This window comes from Mya arenaria, chromosome 4 (assembly GCF_026914265.1).
Source record: "Mya arenaria isolate MELC-2E11 chromosome 4, ASM2691426v1".
Taxonomy (NCBI): Eukaryota; Metazoa; Mollusca; class Bivalvia; order Myida; family Myidae; genus Mya; species Mya arenaria.
In genome coordinates, this window is record NC_069125.1 from 52,090,381 (window position 1) to 52,111,814 (window position 21,434).

A 21,434-nucleotide genomic window follows, 5' to 3' on the forward strand; every position below is an offset into this window, starting at 1 on the left:
TAAAATTCCTTATGGACGCATAAGTTGTTAAAAGTATAACGACGTATCGACTTTGAAATTTGAAAGGAATATGGGATGTTTTCCGTGTTTTAATTTTGTTTTTTTTACTCATTTTGTCACTTTCTTTGAACTTACCTTCATGCTCGTTTGTTGGTAAAATGTGTGAAAAATATCAATTCATCAATTAAAAGCTATCATTCATAAGACCAAACAAATCCATATGAAAACAATGAATTTGTATACAAGAACCCTCCCCCACTCGTTAAGCACAACATTATCGGGTGATTGACGATGACCTCGACGACACACGTACCAATTAACGGATTAGTGTCAACATGTCCTGTGTTTTACGACCAGTGTCCCGGACAGGCAAAATAGCTGACTTACATTGGTAAAATTAAGATAATCGATCGCTTTTTAAAAGCCCTGAATGACACAAACACCAAACTGCCGCAAGGCAAAAATGGAACACACTGGCATACGGTTTAAAGGTTTAAAGACAAAAACACAAATGCACCAACCATTCCCTTTCCTTCCTTCTCCACAAACACAAGCTGTGTGGTCCTCTGTATCTGGTCCCGCAATACATTGTCTGCAAGTGGAAAACAGTGTATGTAGTCTTTAGGTAGAAAACAAAGTTAAGAAATAAAGACAACATTGTCAGAAAAATGACACAACTTTGTAACGTTCGTAGCAGTAGGGCAATATCTGGAAATAAAAACACACTATTAGCAGATCAAAACTACATAGTCTGCAGAATGAAACTGCATTTTTAAATGGAAATCAAACTATTTACAGACTGAAACTACATAGTCTGAAGATAGAAAGTACATTGATTATATGAGCATCATAAATCAGAAAGCAAAACATATTGCAAAACACAATTTTCTGTATTACAATAGGACCATATTCAACTCCTCTTTCCTTACGATGAACAAGTATTAATAGGCATTGCCAAAATGACATCAGAAAGTATTGTGTGTTGCTAAAATGAAATTATGTATTTTAAAATGAGTATTCAAAGTGCCTTAAACCAGTAATGTATACATTAAAAGTATTATTAGTACTACATTTTGAACCAGTTCACCGTATTTGAATCTCATCGCTTTTTGCAGATTTGGCTGGGGTTTCGTGAAATCTGAATCTGTCAAAATCCACAGAAGTTGAATACAGCCTCATGAAGCAAATGCAGTAATAATAACACTATAAAATATTCTGCAGATGGCAACTGCATTGTTTATGGATGGAAATCAGCTAAAAATACATAGTCTAAAATCATACATATAAACAACAAAATAATAATCATTAATATAAAGCACAGTTATGTTTTACTAAAATTAAATACTAAACATAATATATAATAATGTCTCAGAACTGTTTCAGTTCTTTTGTTGCAGTGAATGATAATGACAAAATATAAGATTCCGAAAATGTTATGTAAGAAAATGCAGATAAATATCTAGTGGTTTAAGCAAAACATGAAAAAAATGCTGACGTATCAATTTTCAGCCCAAACTAGACCATGTGACAATTGTGTGTTTGGCAGTCTTCAAACATTAATTAATGCAGCCTTTTTGTAAATATTTGTAAGCAATTTGCCAATATTGGTCCTATACATATTGATTAGAATATATCATTTTTCAAATGGCCTAAAAGATTTAGTGGTAAATTGACAACATTAAACTTTCTGTACAATAATCTAAAACCCTCTTAATTCATTTGAACTGTGTGTGTTGGTTGAAACTCTGTGAACCTTTCATGTAACACATTCTAACTCAAAGACATTCTTTGTTAGAATAGCAGTTGCTTGAAATATAGATATATACTTTCCAAGGCACATCATAACTTCATTTCGTGCAAAATTCAAAGAATATTTTTGTCTATGAGTAATTTAAGAATTTTAATTATGATGTAAATTTTCAACTATATTATGTATTCTATCATAAATAATAGCAAAATTTCTCAAGCACATTTGAAAATTTTACATAAATGATTATTCAATATATTATGGATGTTATGGGGAAAGTAATATGCCAGTTAACAGGCAATTATCAGAGCTTCTTTACAAATCTCATCTGAAGCAATGAAAAGGAACAGAATGCTCAACAAAAGCCCTGCTCCATCAAACATGAGAATGATTTCTGCCTCTTTAAGACTATTGACCACAAATGGCAATTAACGCTGGTGTTCAATATAGCTCTTGTTAAAAGGTTAATAGCTCAACTAAAAGTCAATGTAAGTGAGTTCAGAGTATAATAACATGACAGGCTTAGCAACCAAGGTGTTTCTATTTTTGCTCCAGATATCAGGATACAGACATCAGAATAAGACTTTTGGATGAACAAGCCCAAATCCTTATACTAGAGCATGCCTTAAAGAAATCAACAAACCTTGCTATATTATAAAATAAAGAATATGAGCATTAAGCCCGTAAAACCTTAACCAGTGCTGGGCTTGGACCCAAGGCTTGTGTTAATTTTGACCTCTGTGAATTATTTCTTCCCAATAAATTCAGTATAAATGATGTGGGTTGTCAGAGCACTGCAAGCAGATTCCAACAATAATCTTGGTAAAGGGGCAATGAAGGGTAAAAGTTTCTATTACCAGTAACACCTCCAACAGTGCCGACAATGGCTCCATCTCTTTGACAATATCCTAATATTGTTTCCGATGAAAATTAGACAAACAAAAATGAGGTACATGTAGCTGACCTTGCAATTACCTTCCATTTCCTTCTACAAATAAGCAATGGCCTTTTCAAACAAGACTTGTACAAAAGGCTAACAACAGTTTCGAGTTTGATAAAAAACTGATATTTGCTCTTCGAAGAGAACCATACCAGTAGCTGCTACAGTTACATCAAGGACACACTTTAAAGCTTTGCAGGACTGTACAAAACAATGTACAAGTTGACTAAGGTGTTTGGCAGTTATCTTACTCAAATTGCAGTTTCTACAGACATCTTTTAATGTCATACAGGATACTTATAAACATACAAATCCATTGTCATTTTAAGACTTCTATTAATCAAATGAAGATGTTATGTGTATTGTTTGATCCTGGAAAAAGCTACCAGAATTTATAAGAGGAAACTAGATAGCTCTACTCTGACAACTAATATATGCTAATTGAAGCCCTCTTTTAACACAGGCAAGACATCAAACCATTCCTTTTCATCAAAGTTTCATGCAATACGAATTCAATCATGGGAATACATTATTAAATACACTTATCATTTAATAACTATTAAATTACATGCCTAAAGGACAATATTCACAAAATGTAAAATGAAGCATGTCTGATTGATCTCCACTATGACATGTCTTCATGAAGTCTGCACAATGGCACAAGGACCTCTTATGGAACCAGGGGATTGAGAAAAGAAAGCACAGACAAATGCTGCACCAGGCAATCCAAGCTCCAGGGAACCCCTCTCTATAGACGTGGCTGATAGCACTTAGATTACCTATCTGTATCAATTATGCACAATTTAATATCAATAAAAGCATGTTTTTTATTTGTCAAATTTATATCATCATGTTCAATAAAACTTCAATGAAAGGTCTTTTTCTTAATAGACTTCCACGTTTAAATCATTTTAACATATAAAAAAAAAGACCCAAGGTAGCATGACTTTAAGCATAACAAGAGCACCACACTTGTATGCCACAAATGTGCATATTGTCTCTAACAAGTGAACTATGTTCAATAAAACTTCAATTAAGGGTCTGTTTCTTAATAGAAATTCCATGTTTAAATCGTTTACCAAATATAAATATGAGGACCCAAGGGTATGAAGCATTAAGAAAATGAAGCTTAAACGTGACTTGTAAACATCAAGAAGAGTACCACAATTCTATGCCAATGCTTGTCAGTTTTTTTTATACAAACAGGGGCATGTGCATATTGACAACAAGTTTACTAACGTTCGCTAAGTTTCAATTGAATATGTTGAATGTTTTTTTTTGGTAATGGCCAAGTTTTTGCATGCTGACGCCGAGTCTTATACAGTACCTCAACCCATTTATTCCACAAGCTAAAAAACCTACATAATTGCAATTTTCATGGCTGATAAAATCTTGGCATAATAGTTTATAAAAAATTATATTTTTAAGAGCATGCAAAACAGGGAAGAACCAGGAGCTAACCATAGTACTCCATAGCCTTGAATCACATGTTTTTGTTTAACAGTACATGTGTACATTGTTCACATCTGTCAATGCTGAAATACAAGATATATTTTAAATATATTAGCCTTAGCTTGCTTGTAATTATATCGCTAGCTGTCTACAGACGAAAAGGTTAAATTAGGCAGTAAAATTTAATTACAAGTAAAACAATAGCAAAGAATATTGAATATATGAATTAACTAGTGTAGTAATTTGATATCATAATAGTCAGAGAAAATTGAAAATCACACGTAGGGAATAATTCGTAAAAAGATGTTTTTGTTGTATACAAAAATGCATGACTTATGTATTTTTTTTGACAATATTATAACAATTTTACAAAAATACACAAACTAGAATAATCATACCACAACAGAGCTAATTCCATGTTTAATATCACAATACCTGCATTTTTATAAAACTCTAAATCTTCCACTATGTCTTCGGGAATAAGCCTCCATGGTATCGTGAAGCAATCCTCCTCATTCTCGTCACAGGCATTGGGGTCCAGCCCCTGCTTTTCTCGGTGGAGTCTGCGGGCCTGGGTTCTCATGTATGACACTGCAGGGCCCGCAGACTTGGTAAGGCGCTGGCTGGGTGGGGGACCGGGAAGAGAATTGTCTCGTGTGTCCTCAGCACTACTGTCGTTCCCATCTTTAGGGTCATCGGCGTACACATACTCCTCCATATTGTCTGCAGTGTCGGCCACACCAGTAATGGCACTGAATCCAAACTGTGTGGCAGATTTCGTGATCGGGTACATTTTGTACACTTTATTCAAAATTTAACTTCCAACTGCTACTCTATTGCAAACAAAAATATGACTAGAAAACACTTCTGTAAATGCATGATCCTGATCACTCTTCCACTATGTTACAAATGTTCTTATATTTCAAAAACTCCTCTTAAACACGTTCAACATGTCTCATTCCTACCAATTTCCTAAGAGTCAAATGTATTAAAAATCTGTTTGAACCTCTTTTTCATTTTGCTAATGTAAATGTAAGCCCAGCTATTATTTGTTCCATTATCTTCCTTTTCTCCCTTTTCATACTCAATTTTACAACTCACAAAAAAGGTTGAAAACTTTCAACATTTCTATCCAGCAGAGATTAAATCCTCTTTCAGAGCCTGAATAAAATAACTAGTAATTATGCATGCGCCAAATTTGAAAACATATACTTTGTGTTAAAATTCTTCTTTAATTGATTTGGACATCAAATAGAGAATGCCACAGTGAATGCCAACAGTTTTATATTTTATCTTTCCTCCGGCTTATAGGTATATCAATAAATGTTTGAATGTGGTTTACTCACACTTTGTTTGATTATTTAAATATTCCCTGAATGTTTAACTATCACTTGGCTACTGTGGAGAGCTAAAAAATCCACACAATTTCTAATGACAATTAACAATATATTGACAGACCAAATCAACCCAGCACGACTGACAATTTGAGCCAAGCATTGAATTTTCTATTGGAAAATATGTGCCGATCATTTAGCCTAGCTTATCAAATATCTACCACTATATATACAATTGTCTATTGTTTCATACTATTCACAACCAAATACAATTTTTTTAACAAATAACAGTTCATTTTTGAAAATAAAATATTTGTAAAGACAAATTAGTTACGACTAGATTCAATGATGCCTTAAAATCCGGCAAATAGCACAAAAACAGTTGGTCTGCCAAATAATGCTGTTTGCTATCTTCTTATATCAATTATGATTGGAAAATTTGATTACCATTCTGAGACTCTTTAGTTACACCAAGAAGCTTATCAAAGCCAAAAATCAACAATAAAGAATGATAAGCAGAAATGTTATCACACCCTTTTCTATATGTCCGATTGTATTGACTTTGACAAGGCTATTATCCGATTCACATCTATAAATCATTCTTTGTAAGTTATCCTATTGCAGAACTTATCAAATTAAAGAAAATTTCAACATAATTTGACTTTTTCTATTCATTTTATAGCAATCCTAACGTAGAAAGATCCAAGATGAAGTAATATTTTTTACGAGTAATGATTTGTGCAGGTTTTGAATATGGATATCATTTATCAATATCAAAATAGTGAACCGAACAAAAATATAGTACCAAAATAAAACGGCTTAAACAAAAGAAATGTTCATTTTTAAGTGTGTTTTTTACAGACAATGATTTGTATAGATATCTTCAATATCCAAATTGTGATCAAAGAGAATGTAGTCCAAAAACAAAAGAAAAGTTCATTTAAAACATAATATTAACGGATAAGTATGACAGAGTCAAGGGAAACTTTGAAAGGCTGAGTAAGTAGCCCTACAGTGTTTGACTACCCTAAAGTGGCCCGAAATACCGTGAAAAGTCAACATTATTGCCACACCGTCTACCTTTAATTCTATTCAACTTGTATCTATTTCCTTTGACTCCTAATGTTTGTTTTCCTATTTTAGCCATTCCTATATTTGCTTGGGTAAATACAACTATTTGTAGGGAAATTTGAATTAAATAGTAATGTGATATAGCTTCTAACAGTGGTCAAGTAATGCAGCCCTAATTCTATTAGAGAAATATCAATTCGTTTAGTTTCTAGTTACAAACATTATGTAAGCGACTCTAGGATCTAATGTAATTCTGAATGTTAGACTGTATTTCTATATCAGACATTTCCATAAGATTACACCGATAAAAACTACTGCATGATCTCCCTCTTTATAATACTTACTTCCATTAAGAAACTATTGTTGTTATATAATAAAGATCAATTATGCCATACATTTAAATTGAATAACGAATGGTAGAAGCTGACAGTGATTCTACTGGAGATGGTTTTTCCATGAATTATTTATTGTACAGTAAGTTTTCCTCCGGGAGTTATAATTCATTCTATCAAAAGCTGATGCTGATCCTTTGATTCCTAGACTAATTCCTCATCAAATATATTGATTACAGTATAACTGTTCCATTACACCAATTGTGAAGATCATCCTCATCACAAATCACACATTTAATAGATATAATCTAACATGATCACATTTAGAACTTGATAATTCCTTCATTTGATTCAAAGTGTTTCTTTTTCCAAACAATGCTAAAAAAGGAGGTTTTTAGAATCGATAACCAAAAATCACATGACAATTTAACTTGTATCTAACACTTGTATCACTTATCCATATTTCATGATTCTTTCATATGATAAAAAAAGTTTTTAAAAATTTCACATTCGATAACACCAAAAAAGCTAGTTTTTCAGAAGCTTCAATCATTGTTCATATCCAATGGTTTGATGGTTAGAGTGTAAATGTCTGGTCTGGGAAATCACCGTGACAGTTGACATGATATCCGTCCATCTTGATCATTCTCCACCGTGTCTTCAGAAGCACCACACAAAGGCCTCTTCTTATCATACAGATCACAGGAGGGTATTATAAGTCTTCATACAGACATGTATGGAACAAAGTGCAGATCAATCCCTGTTTTGTTCTAACACTTCATGCCATATTTGTATTAGACTTAAATCCTATAATTTGGCTTCAAATCCATCAAAAGAGACATGCAAAATGCAGTTGATAAAGAGGTTTATCACTTTGACAATTTGTTATTGTTTGTCTGCCACAGATCTCTATAAGGGAACATAGCGCTGTCTGATGGGCAGGTATTCATAAAACATCTTGACTCATTTCCTCACTTATTAAGTAATTTCAGTAATTACTAAGTTAAGTATCTCACTAGACATTTGATACAATGACTTCATTAATATCTTAAATACTTTTTGTCATTGATTTAATTTAATAAATATACTTTAATTAAAAAAAAAAATGAAACTTTTGTTTTAATTTGATAATTTTTAGAAATTGACTTAAAGCTGCACTCTTACAGATTAACCGTTTTGACAACTTTTTTTTTTTTGACTTTGAATGCGCCAATTTGTGCGTAAATATCAGCAAACCAATGATATGAGACTGTTGACAAAATATCAGATTGCAGATTTTCATATTTAGGCTTGAAAATTAATGTATTATGGCTTAAACCGTCACTAACGGTTTAAGACAATTGCATAAAACATCAATTTATGAACTTAAATATGACAAACTGCGATCTGATGTTTTGTCAGTAGTCTTATATCACTTGTTTCCATGCATTTTAGCATAAATTGGCTCATTCCAGGACAAAAAATAAAAATGTTGTCAAAACGTTTAATCTGTGAGAGTGCAGCTTTAAGACATGACATAAGTTTTTTATGAATACAGCCCAGATATCTGGTTGTAAGTCTTGGTCCATTGTAGTCAGTTTATTTTACCAATTTCAGCACAAAGTTGCACATGTCTTTTTCTTAATGGCAGGGCTAAACAACATTTTCTGTTTATTTGTTTTCCTCCTCAAAAACAACTGCTTCACTTACAGCTATTACATATACTTATGTCAAGCAAAAATGAAGAGATCAGTTTAAATAATACAATATTTACTAAGATGAAAAACTTATTTTCAGTTCATAAAATGTATTCTTCGGTAAAAAAGTACTTTACTAATATTTTGGTTAAAACATAATACAATGTAAGTATTATCAAAAATAATACACTGACTTCTGAACATATGTAGTAGTTATATACCATCAATGTACATAACAAGTCAATTTCCAATAGCAGTAATGAAAACAAATAATTCAGTTCAATATACAACAATGGAAAAAAGTGGACTCTATCACATGGAACATTTAACAATGTCAACACATCACAATGAATAGCTATTACTACTTACAGAACTCTTTAATACTATTTGCTACTATTTACCATTGGGATACTCCAAGGGAGATAATTGAATAATGAACTGCAGAAGGTGAAAACATATTATGTCCCTTTGGAGTATTTTCAAAATATGTTAAACTTGAGGTTACAAGCAATACCAAATTGGAAATTATGATGTTCAATGTCTACAGCAATAACAATAATCAACCAAATATATCAGTTTTAACTGAAACTGTTTTTGCTGTGATAGATACTAAGCCAGTGCTCAATAAATGGCTATCTTTCTATTATATATTCATAGAATTAACACATTTTCAGCCAACTCTTAGCCTTTGTTGTGAATAATTTGTTGCAACATGCAACCTCAAACAAGCTGACATACACAGAGCTTAGACAGGCTCTCTTTCTTAATGCATTGCTGTTTAACACAACCACCATTTTGGTTCTAAATTATTCTTTTCAGCATTACAGCTTGTCCACTGGTAAGGGTAACCTTTTAGATTTATCACTGCACAGGGGGATATGGTCAGCCAGGGGTGAAGCCATTGTGCAGCCAATGGGCTAGGGCAACAATTAGACACGTTAATCATGATAAAACTATATCTAGGTTGTAAAATCAAGGTTAAACAAGTATTTCAGCTAAATAAAATAAAATACACATGTTATGCATAAGATTTTTTTTTAAATTGGGACCTACTGTTCTCAAAGCATAGGGTATAACTCAACATGTATCTCAGCCTGAGGATCCTGGCTAACTAAACCAATGTATACAATCACTATAATTGAATACATATATATATATAGTCCTGTGTTCCATTGCCTCATGTCAATATCTCTGTTTCTGTATGATGACAGTGACATAAACAACTCGAATAACGCACCCAGCCTACTGCAACTTCTCAACTTATAATTAAACTTCTTGAGACACCAAGTGTGGTGATAACTGGTTGTACGTGAGCGGAAACTGTAAATACAGTTTTCGGCAGTTCAAGGGTCATAACTCTGGAGTGACTGAGGCAACATGGCTGATTATCAAACCTGAATGAGATATTCTTCCTCTACACATTCTTTCCAAATTTGGTAATGATTGTATAAATGTTTTTTATGTAATTGATTGGATAGCATGCTGGACACAGCACACCCAGATAATGTTGGTTAAAGTATAATATGTCATGTATAAAAAAAACAATCATGCATACTGTTTTACCAACTTATACCTAAGGAGCTATCTGTAACTCACCTTTTTTATCATCTGAATCTTCCGAATCGCACTCAGAGCTCTCTGACTGGGACACAATGTAGTTTTTCTCCCACTCTGCGTATGTCTGGAATGTGCTCCGGTAACCCTGGTTACGCCCTGAAAAATACCACATACAGGTCAGAAAAAAAACACATTTCAATTGCATTATGCTCCATGTCAATAAAGGTTTTCATGTTTCAATGTTGTATTTATAGAAAATTACAGCACCAAGCGCGGGACTGCTGCATACCTCAAATGATTTCCAAGCATTGATAGGACTTTTTTTTGAAAAATTTAAAAGTCAGAAATTGATTATCAGTAAAAAAAAAGGAGGACATTTTTATAAACATGTTTCATTAACAGAAAGTGGCAATAGCATGTAAAACATTTGGGATATATAAAATTTTGATGACAATATCTCGTTAATTGTGGTAAAGTATTATATTAAAGGTTCTTTTGTCAAATTTGGTAATCAAATTACAAGAAACTGGCCAGTTACATTTTTTGATCCAATTTGGAATCAAAACAAAAAGTACAAATGCAACATTAGTGCACATTCTAAATCTGTCTTTTCAAAGCAATTACTCCTTTTTTACACAAAGAAAATGAAAATGTAAAAAGAAATATCTCTTGTTTCATGTATCAAACAATAACGATTAGGAACAACTAGAATTGTGTCCATAGGACATGGAGGCCCCAATATGCCACAAAAGCAAGGGCCATTATTTTCATCATTCTCCATGAATGTGCATCAAAATTATGAGTTCCACAAACTTAGTGGAAAGGGGTACAAAATCTTAGGTGCGCAACTTCATCACCTAAATAACATACCCCCAAAGTTGTTGGCTTTGGTGAAATAGTTTTGGAATTTTGAGCGACATAAATCCAGAAATACCTCTTTTTGCTAATTCAAGGGCCATTACTCTGGTTTTACTAAGTGCAGTGGGAAACAAAACCCCAGGTGCATAACTACTTCACCCCATTTTAAACATTCCCATAGGTTTAATGACTATAAGTTTTCATAAAACATCCATAATTCTATGTATGCATATTGCCTCACTTGTTAAACATACATATTTCAGTAGTAGAGGCATAAACATGCTTGTTTGAAAGGGGTGTGCCGTGATAGTATCCAAAAAAGATTTCGACCATTATATCCATTAAAATTTATTTGAAGGTTCTTATGAAAATTAATCCTTCATCTAGCTGCGTTAGACTTTTAATATTTCGTTATTTATTTCACCTACTTACTCCAATTCATCTCGGCCAAAAACCAACAAACTAAAACTTTAATTGACATGGCATTATGTATAAATTTAAAAATATGGATTTGAAGGACATTGCAGATGGCTTATGTGACATTAGCCAAACTTGCTTTATACAGTTCGTAATTATGTTCAAACTCAAATGGGTTAAAACATAACGTTACTGCTTCAAATCTGCTGTTGGATCTCGTCTTCCATTTATATAATCTTACTAACAATGCTGCATGAGCATGACAATAGGATTATCAAAGACATTAATCCATAGTTCAATCTAGATATGAACAGGATTACAAACCCACATTGACGGTGAATGACCCACAAACACTTTAACTACTCTACTGCAATGAGGATTTTATGATCACTTTTGCAGTAATTAGATGCCTCTGCAATTTGTGTCACTGATCCCAGTTTGAATTTTGAAAATAGAAAGGCCATTCTAATCGTGTCCTTATTTATTTATTTTTTAATTGTAGCCTCGGGTGACCCAGACACTATAATAAATGAATGAAACAATCCTTCTTATCTTAATGGTGTTCATGTTATATTACATAAGTGTACCATATAATGACAGCACCAGTCTCTTACCGCCTGCCCTCCTAGCATCCCGCATAGCAAGAGTATCCAAAAATCCAATCATCATAATGATTATTTTCACAATAATTAATTATTACAGCCTATTTCATAAATTAATGAATATTTTTTTAGAAGATCTATTTCCCAGGAGTTATTCACTATGCATTACTTTCAACTATTAGTCCTTCTGCCTCTGCACAAACTGAATGAAATTCTATTTTAAATTTCTATAAATTTGATCCAAGAACACTGCTGAGTGCAATTATTTAATTACAATGCAGGCTTGGCCATGTTGTAATACCTCTTTATCATGTCTATATAATCGCAACCAAAACACTTTCTGCAGATATTTGTTTAATGAATTAAAAGGGTATCATTAAACTGAATATTATAAATTGATTTGTGAACCTAGACAATTCAATTTCTATGCATGTCAACACCATTTTTCCAAGCTAGGGGGTAAATCTGCAATCGGAGAGGAAATATTAAATGGATTTCAATGGTTTACGTAGGCTTATTACTAAATAGCTGCTATTTATTTTCCCAAAGATTTGCAACTTCATTTGCATTTCTCATATATGTGGAATGAAGTCACATGAAAACTGAGGACTGAGTTTTTCTCTATATAAAGTATAAAGTTCCCATTTCATTTTTTTATTTTCTGTGGGCGATTACCTTTCAGTCCAAGATCCAGATACTGAGATTGATATTAACACAGGAAGAAGTAATGCATGCAGTAAGCATTAACTCTTGATCACTCAGCTGATGGTTAGTGTATAATTTGTACCAATCTATTTTAGCTTGGTAGTAATAATTGAGGCAAACTAACATTCCCATGGTAGGATTCAAACACACAATCTCTTGATTGAGAGGCAGACACCTATACCACAGGACCACTCAAACCAAAGGTTGTTGTTGGTAGTGAACGTTAAGCAAATGGTTGACAACTGATCATTTACATTTACCACCAAATAAGTTGCAGAGACCAAAAAGGCTTGCCAAGTGCTGGTTACCAATGGAGACTTATTTGAGACTTGTAGTCCTAGAACTCTTAACCAATGAAGACCTGAAGTCTAGAAGTGGTAACTACAGATGACTTATCTGAGACATGCAGTTTTAGAAGTGGTAAATACTGACAAATTATTTGAGACCTGCAGTCCTGGAACAGGTAGTTACTAGACTTAATGAAGACTTCCAGTCCTTTTACTGGTAACCACTGAAGACTTATCTGAGACCTGCATTCCTAGAACAGGTCGCCACTGAAGACTAATCTCAGACCTGCAGTCATAGAACAGGTAACCACTGAAGACTAATCTGATACCTGCAGTCATAGAACAGGTAACCACTGAAGACTATTCTGATACCTGCATTCCTAGAACAGGTAACCACTGAAGACTAATCTCAGACCTGCAGTCATAGAACAGGTAACCACTGAAGACTATTCTGAGAACTGCAGCCCTAGAACAGGCAACCACTGAAGACTATTCTGAGAACTGCAGTCCTAGAACAGGCAACCACTGAAGACTATTCTGAGACAAGCAGTCCTAGAACAAGTAAACACTGAAGACTAATCTGAGAACTGCAGTCATAGAACAGGCAACCACTGAAGACTAATCTGATACCTGCAGTCCTAGAACAGGTAACCACTGAAGACTATTCTGAGACCTGCAGCCCTAGAACAGGTAACCACTGAAGACTATTCTGAGACCTGCAGTCCAAGAACAGGCAACTACTGAAGACTATTCTGAGACCTGCAGTCCTAGAACAGGCAACCACTGAAGACTAATCTGAGACAAGCAGTCGTAGAACAGGCAACCACTGAAGACTAATCTGAGACCTGCAGTCCTATAACAGGTAACCACTGAAGACTATTCTGAGACCTGCAGCCCTAGAACAGGTAACCACTGAAGACTATTCTGAGACCTGCAGTCCAAGAACAGGCAACTACTGAAGACTATTCTGAGACCTGCAGTCCAAGAACAGGCAACCACTGAAGACTAATCTGAGACCTGCAGTCCAAGAACAGGCAACTACTGAAGACTATTCTGAGACCTGCAGTCCTAGAACAAGTAACCACTGAAGACTAATCTGAGACCTGCAGTCCTAGAACAGGCAACCACTGAAGACTATTCTGAGACAAGCAGTCGTAGAACAGGCAACCACTGAAGACTAATCTGAGACCTGCAGTCCTATAACAGGTAACCACTGAAGACTATTCTGAGACAAGCAGTCCTAGAACAAGTAACCACTGAAGACTAATCTGAGACAAGCAGTCGTAGAACAGGCAACCACTGAAGACTAATCTGAGACCTGCAGTCCTAGAACAGGCAACCACTGAAGACTACTCTGAGACCGGCAGTCCTAGAACAGACAACCTCCAAAGACTATTCTGAGACCTGCAGTCCAAGAACAGGTAACTACTAAAGACTATTCTGACACCTGTAGTCCTAGAACAGGTTACCACTGAAGACTAATCTGAGACATGCAGTCCTAGAACTGTCTTCCATCCACACCCACAGACAGCTGATAAAATGGACACATTCAGTATCCTCTGATGCAGCAATGTTATACATCCAGCAAACCAAAAAGCTCAAACAACCGCTTGCCATGAGGTGAAATTCATAACCTAATTTAGTAAGATCTATACTTCTTGCAATGGTTAAAATTTCATCACATCTGAGAACAATAAATTATTGAACATAGAATTTATGAGAAGAATAGGGGAATAGCGGGGACTTTGACTTTAAATCTGATGGTCAAATCCCCGCCAGATGCCCCCGCCCCAAGAGAGCCTAGGTAAGGCCCTTTCCCCGCTATATTTTGCACAAAGCCAAAACCACCGCATTCACCCGGCACTGCGTGGCAATTTGAAAGGTAAAAACGCGGCCCATTTCCCCGGCTATCCCCAGTATACCCCAGACCTGGGGGGTCGTGGTTACAAATGACTGGTGCATTACCTCAAATAATTAGCCTGTTCATGTTCATGTTTTGTCCAATGCTGGCACGTTAACAAACTGTTTATGTACATAAAGTTGATGCCACTTCCACTGTCAAATTAATAGGGTCTATAAAGAGAGGAATAATGCTGTTAAAATCATGATGTAACTAGAAGTGTTGTTTTGATCAAAAATTGATGTCCTCTCTTAAAATATTAACAAGGGGAGATAAGTGAGGGAAAAAAAAGAAAAAAACTTCAATGATAATAGATTAAAGTCAATATATTAAACTTCAATTCAATGAACATTAAAACAAGCTGGATATTTATTTACTCCTCTGTTTGACATCAGCACTTGACTGATTCTTTGATCAAATATTTAATCGATGATTTCCAAGCTGTATGTGCAAAAAATAAGTGAACGTAAAATAATAATTTATTGATCAAAAGTAAAATAATTATTGAAATGATATGCACTAAAATGGTTTATTTATAGTGATGTAAACATATATATTAATCAACAAAGATACAATACTGAGATTGTTTATTCAAAATCACACACCCTTACTGTACTTTCACAGTTTGCAAAAATGCTCAATTCACATTCAATGGCTTATTTATTATACATCCTTGATGTGGGTACATGTTTATTTATAACCCTTAATTTACCTATCAAGCGATCATTTACATAGGTAATTGAAATATTGTCCCATTGTAGCAAGTACCATAAACTGCGTGACGTAGATGGCAGAAAAGGCAAGATTGGCGCGAGGTGAGTTTGCAGTGTAGTTCAAGTGCAAGAGAACCCAAGTGTCGTTAATTAAACAGTTTCCTTAGTTGAAATTGAGTGAGGACAAAAAACAGGTCCGTAATGTGTGCCATGTTTATGACAAAATAGGCCCCATATAATGTTTTTGGGCGCTTGCATATTTTTGAACAATCAGAATGTTTGCTGGACTACCTAATGATTTCAGATCCAGAAGTCTGATGGACTACCTTGTATATATTTGCTTATATATAATGTTAGTGTCTAACCCTGAAATTTGTAACGTATATTATACAGGTATGAGAAGGGTCTTTCAAAAAGAAGAGTAATGACAACTACAATATCACCCAGAAAACATGAACACCTTTACAATACTAGAACTCCGCGAGTCGGATGTGTCGCCTGACGAATTATTTACTGTCGACATTATAGCTATTAGATTGGCATTTTATTCATTTATAGACAATGATGTTGCCATTTAACTTTCAAGTGTAGGTGGCATTTGATAGTTTACGAGATATGCCACGGACAAAACCTAAGCAAGAAAATTTACAAAGGGCAACAACTCTAAAAACATGGCAGCAAGAGTAACGGTTCTTGTGCACTGCACTTGCCCTCAATGAGATCTATCTAGCTATGAAGTTTCAAGTTGATACCTCTTATATTCTTCAAGATATGCACCGGACAAAACTAACGAAGGGCAATAACTCTAAAAATATGGCAGCAAGAGTTACGGTTCTTGTGCTCTGCACTTGCCCTCAATGAGATCTATCTAGCTATGAAGTTTCAAGTTGGTAACTCTTATATTCTTCAAGATATGCCCCGGACAAAACTTTAAGCATGAAAATTAACAAAGGGCAATAACTTTAAAACTAAGAAAGCAAGAGTTACTGTCATTGTGCACTGCACATGCCCTCCATGAGATCTATCTACATATGAAGTTTCAAGTTGATAACTCTTATATTCTACAAGATATGCCCCAGACAAAACTTTAAGCATGAAAAATAACAAAGGGCAATACCTCTAAAAATATGGAAGCAAGAGTAACAGTTCTTGTGCACTGCACTTGCCCGCAAATAGATGTTTCTACATATGAAATTTCAAGTTGATACCACTAATATTTTAGGAGATATACCCCGGACAAGCGAAAATGGGGCACGAACGCCGCCGCCACCGCCGCCGCCGCCACCGCCACTGACAAAAGTAACCCCTATATGTCGTCTTTTCAGGAGACACAAAAAGTAGAAAGAGAGATTTTACAAGGAACGGTTTTTGGTCAGCCCAATTGCAAGTTTGACTTGTATGGGTAGCCAATTATATGAGTACAATTGGTGTTCTGCAACCTATAATTATTGCAAAGTGCAAAACCTTATGTTGCCATTTATCTATGTTCCATGTTTCAATCAATACCTTCACATAAGTCTGAATTCCACTCTGGACAAAATTTGGTTGAAGAAAAAGAAGAATAAAAAATATTGACAAAAACACTCTCGAACTAGAGACATGACTAGAAAGGCAGATGTTATGACCATACAGTGAAAAGAAAAACATTGATTCAATGACAATGACAAACTTCTACTTGATCAGCTTTTTCACTGTGAATTGTCCTTACCTCTAGATTTCATTTGTCATACATATTTAACGACGAGTATAGCACATATAAAAAGTGAAAATTTAAATTGTATACATAACAACCTGTACAAATCTAAATCAAATTATACTGTATCTTTTGTAATCAACAGGAGAAAATATTCCATAGTCTGGACGTGGGGTAAATATGCTCCCATTGCTAGTTGGCACAAAAGTGCTTGTTGTCAAGTTAAGCCAATAAAAAACCAACTTACGTCTACTCTGCTGTTGAAAAGTCATGATATCAACATTTCTAAAGGAGAGATCAATCTCGTATGGATTTGCCGAATATGCCTGTGGCTGAGCGCAGGCCAGCTGCGGAAGCTTGGGGACCGTGTCCATACTCGGTGGACGTTCCGGCTCATTTTTGTCCGCAGAGTGAACCATGCTTGGCATAGTCAAAATGATAACTCCTTCAATCACTTCACCAGTTATGGGTCATGTCCTCACAGATACATAGATCTCAAGTTTTTTGGTGACATTTTGTCCTTTCCCCCATTCTTTTACTTCAAAATAATCTGAATATTGCATAATTATCTCAGCAAGGTGTACCAAAATAACACAATGTATAATATCAGCACCAATTTTTCCCATATATCCATATTGAATTGAAACAGCTTGTATAAAGTTAAACTTATTCCTATTTGTTCTAATCCCCTCGGTAATCAATCAGCACTCAATTCAGGATTTTAAATAACAAATACACTCAACTGTTGAAAAGATTAATCCATTCTGCCCAGTTCATATTTGTTAAAGGTTAATCTCAGTAAAGTCAAAGACTGGCTTAGATATATAACCATAACTATTCAAAATAAGTTAAAATTAAGAACTTAACATAATCCATAGCACTAAAGTAGTTTCTCTGGTACCAGGTTTTCGACTATTCAAAATAAGTTAAAATAAAGAACTTAACATAATCCAAAGCACTAAAGTAGTTTCTCTGGTACCAGGTCCTTCTGAAAATATCGGGCTGATAAAACTACTTGAAATAAATGTCAACTGCAGGAACGCTTTTGGCACACCATAAATGTGCGATGTAAATTACTTTAATCACTACCATTCATAGATAAAATGTAAAATATCTTTTACTTTTCTCTTTCACAAAAGGTTTCGCTATACTTTATTTATTTATTTAATCTCTGAAATTGTCCACTATTGTTGTCGCCAAGAGGTCTTTTATCTATTTCTGCAAACACAATTGAACACTGGCAGTAAAAGTCGTCATAAAATTCCCCATTTTCATTACGCAGGATAGTTCAACATAAATGCTTCTGAAATATAACCTTGATCATCTATAATTCATCAAACATTTCAAACAATATTTACAACACACATGGTAGTATGATTGAAAAACAACTCCAATGACCTTTTTTAAGCTATAAACCTGTGAGGTCAAGCAAATGTTACAACACGAATTTTAAATCCAACTTCAGCGTCAACACTGAGACGATTACAAATGTCAATATTCGGATATTAAATGACACATAAGACAATTTGTATTGATAGCTACACAAATAATCATCAGGAATTCTTCGCTAACTTCAAAAGTATTGTGTCCTTCACAAGTCTTTTCATAAACCACAAGATTTTCAGTGAACCGTCAGCATGGCCAAGACCTTATGAATGAATAATTCCATTAACAATTAGGCCATAACTTTGATGTTCTCCACAATAGCCAAAACTTTATTTTCAATTTCATTATCTCCAAAAGAAATTATCTGAAATGATACAATACTGCGGAAAAGAGCAAATATTTAAATAATGTTTATATTTTCAGAATGCTAAAGTCCGTTGAAGATCAGTATGTATTTGGTATCGGGGCAATGAGGCATGTAGTCTCAATTAGGAATGATCAGCCAATTTACACATATACATTACAAAGCTCTTTTGAATTGTCTTATCATGTTAAATGATACGATATAATGAACAACCCGGCCAGAAGTTTAAAATAAACCTATTTACAGTTTGTGAGCATACATTATTAAATGGCTGAGCAGTAAATTTTGTCCATTCCCACAGCTCTTGGGCAGTTATTCTTAATAAAAAAAATGCATATAAAATTAAAAATGGTAATTAAAAGCTTAATTCTTTTAGAATTTAATGAACTTACACAATGTTGTTAATTTGAGAAAGCAGTCATAAAGTGTACAGCATTGCTGTGGATTTCCTTCTTCACCGTTGCCAAGCACTTGCCTTGGTAATGGTCTTATGATATTGTCCCCATGTCCTTATCAAATGCTTACAATCCAAGGATTGGAAATTTAAATCTAAAACTGTGAAACTAAGAAAGGAAATATTTTTGGTGAATTAAAGTGACAAAGCAGCAGGAACCAGCCCTACATTATAATGACCCATAGCAAAATCAAGCATATAATTAAAATTGTAAAACATTCTTATAATGCCTAATAGAAGAGCAATAAACCCATTCAACTTCTTTGTTTGCGACATAATGATATCTGAAATGACATTGAAAATTGTCAGCTAATAATATAACTCAATGCATTAAACATAAGCACTATAAGACCTGGCATGGCATGCAGATGCAAAAACTGGTCTGTTATCAAGGGGCTCAACCGAAGCCAACACCAAAATCAACAAGGCTTGGACAAAGCTAGGACTATTTGTCATAAAAACCAGACAAGTTTGCTTGAAAAAGCCACCTGTTTTAATGTTGTTTTTGTTATTTCGTTTACTATGTTACTTCCATGCAAATTGACAAACTGCTTCAGGTAATTGAACAAAATTCAATGAGCTAAAATAATTGTCTGTTAATATGTTATATCCATTTCAAAAACATTAAGGCTTAGTAAACATTTGAAGTTGTGTGTCATTGAACATGGTACAGGCAGTTAGATAGTTTAAAGCTGACTTATAAACAGACTTAAAAGATGTTTTGAATATCGAGCAATCAATAAATATTTAACCATTTAAATACCATATGCAGTGTGCAATCTTATATATCTCATTAAAATGCAGATTATAACTTGATCAAAATTTGCGTTGACTGCAATTTTAGACTTTTGCCACTTAAAGGGTCATTCATTTGTTTGAATAATATCATTAAAAAAACATATTATTTTGTTAGTATTGGGGTTGTATGTATCATGTATGATAAACATATATGAATGAATTATTATTATTATGTCTAATAGCAATATTTATAGCTTATTGTTTAAATTTTGCACAAAACTACCAGTAAGCTTTAAATTACTACAACTTTGTAACTTAATATCTTTTAATATTTAGACATGAGAGCCAATAGGGCCCTATATCGCTCACCTGCTTAGGAGGTCTATTATTGCTAAGGAATGTAATGGTAAATAGGGAACCAAGACATTGTCAAGGTAGCGATTGTTCATTAATAACAAGAGCTGTCACAGAGACAGTGCGCTGGACTATTCCGCCACTTTTCAGTGTAAGGATTGAAAAGTTTTGGCGAAACATGCATGGATCACTGTTAGATTAAATTTCAATGCAATACATGATGTGCTGAGATATTAACATAAATGTATTTACATGGAACATTTTAACCAGATTTTTTTTAGTCTAATAATAAAGGGCCATTATTTGCAAAATACAGTTATCTAACTTGGTTATTCAATAAGTTGGGTGGTTGAATACCATTGTATGAAGTCTCAATGCAATACATCAAGTAATTGCTGAGATATTATCCTATGTGTGCTAACATGCAAGACCTTAACCAGAATTTAGTCGCATAATAAAGGGGCAAAAATTATAGTTATCTTACTTGATTAAAGAAGAAGGTTAAATGGTTGGGAACATGTGTGTAAAGTTTCAATGCAATACATGATGTATTTGCTGCGGTATTGACTTAAAAGTGGTAACAAGCAAAACCTTAACCAGAATTTCTATGTCTAAAAAAGGGGCCATTTTTTTTAATATAATGCAAACTAGAGTTATCTAACTTGGTTAATTAAGTAGGTTGGATGGTTGAGTACCTTTGTATAAAGTCTTAATGCAATACCTTAAGTATTTGATAAGATATTAACCTTTGTGTGCTTGCACATATAACCTTAACCAGAATATCTTAGTTGAATAATAAAGGGCAATTATTTACATTAAATGCAAACTAGAGTTATCTTACTTGGTTAATTAAG

General features: G+C 34.1%; 1 protein-coding gene across 23 annotated transcripts in view; it reads right to left on the reverse strand.

Moving 5' to 3' along the window:
* Window positions 1-21,434, reverse strand: part of LOC128229851 (cytosolic carboxypeptidase 2-like) — an 83,597-nt gene that overhangs the window by 40,511 nt on the left and 21,652 nt on the right. For 19 of the 23 annotated variants that reach the window (XM_052941725.1, XM_052941723.1, XM_052941721.1 and 16 more), the window contains exons 1-2: window positions 4,575-5,581; window positions 522-592 (exon numbers count right to left, since the gene is read on the reverse strand). In XM_052941725.1, coding sequence (XP_052797685.1) covers window positions 522-592; window positions 4,575-4,932 — 429 coding nt within the window. In that variant the 5' untranslated portion in view covers window positions 4,933-5,581. Of the gene's footprint in view, window positions 1-521; window positions 593-4,574; window positions 5,582-10,148; window positions 10,266-17,531; window positions 19,102-21,434 lie in introns of those variants that run through there. The other 4 variants (XM_052941726.1, XM_052941727.1, XM_052941718.1 and 1 more) reach the window with 3 other exon arrangements.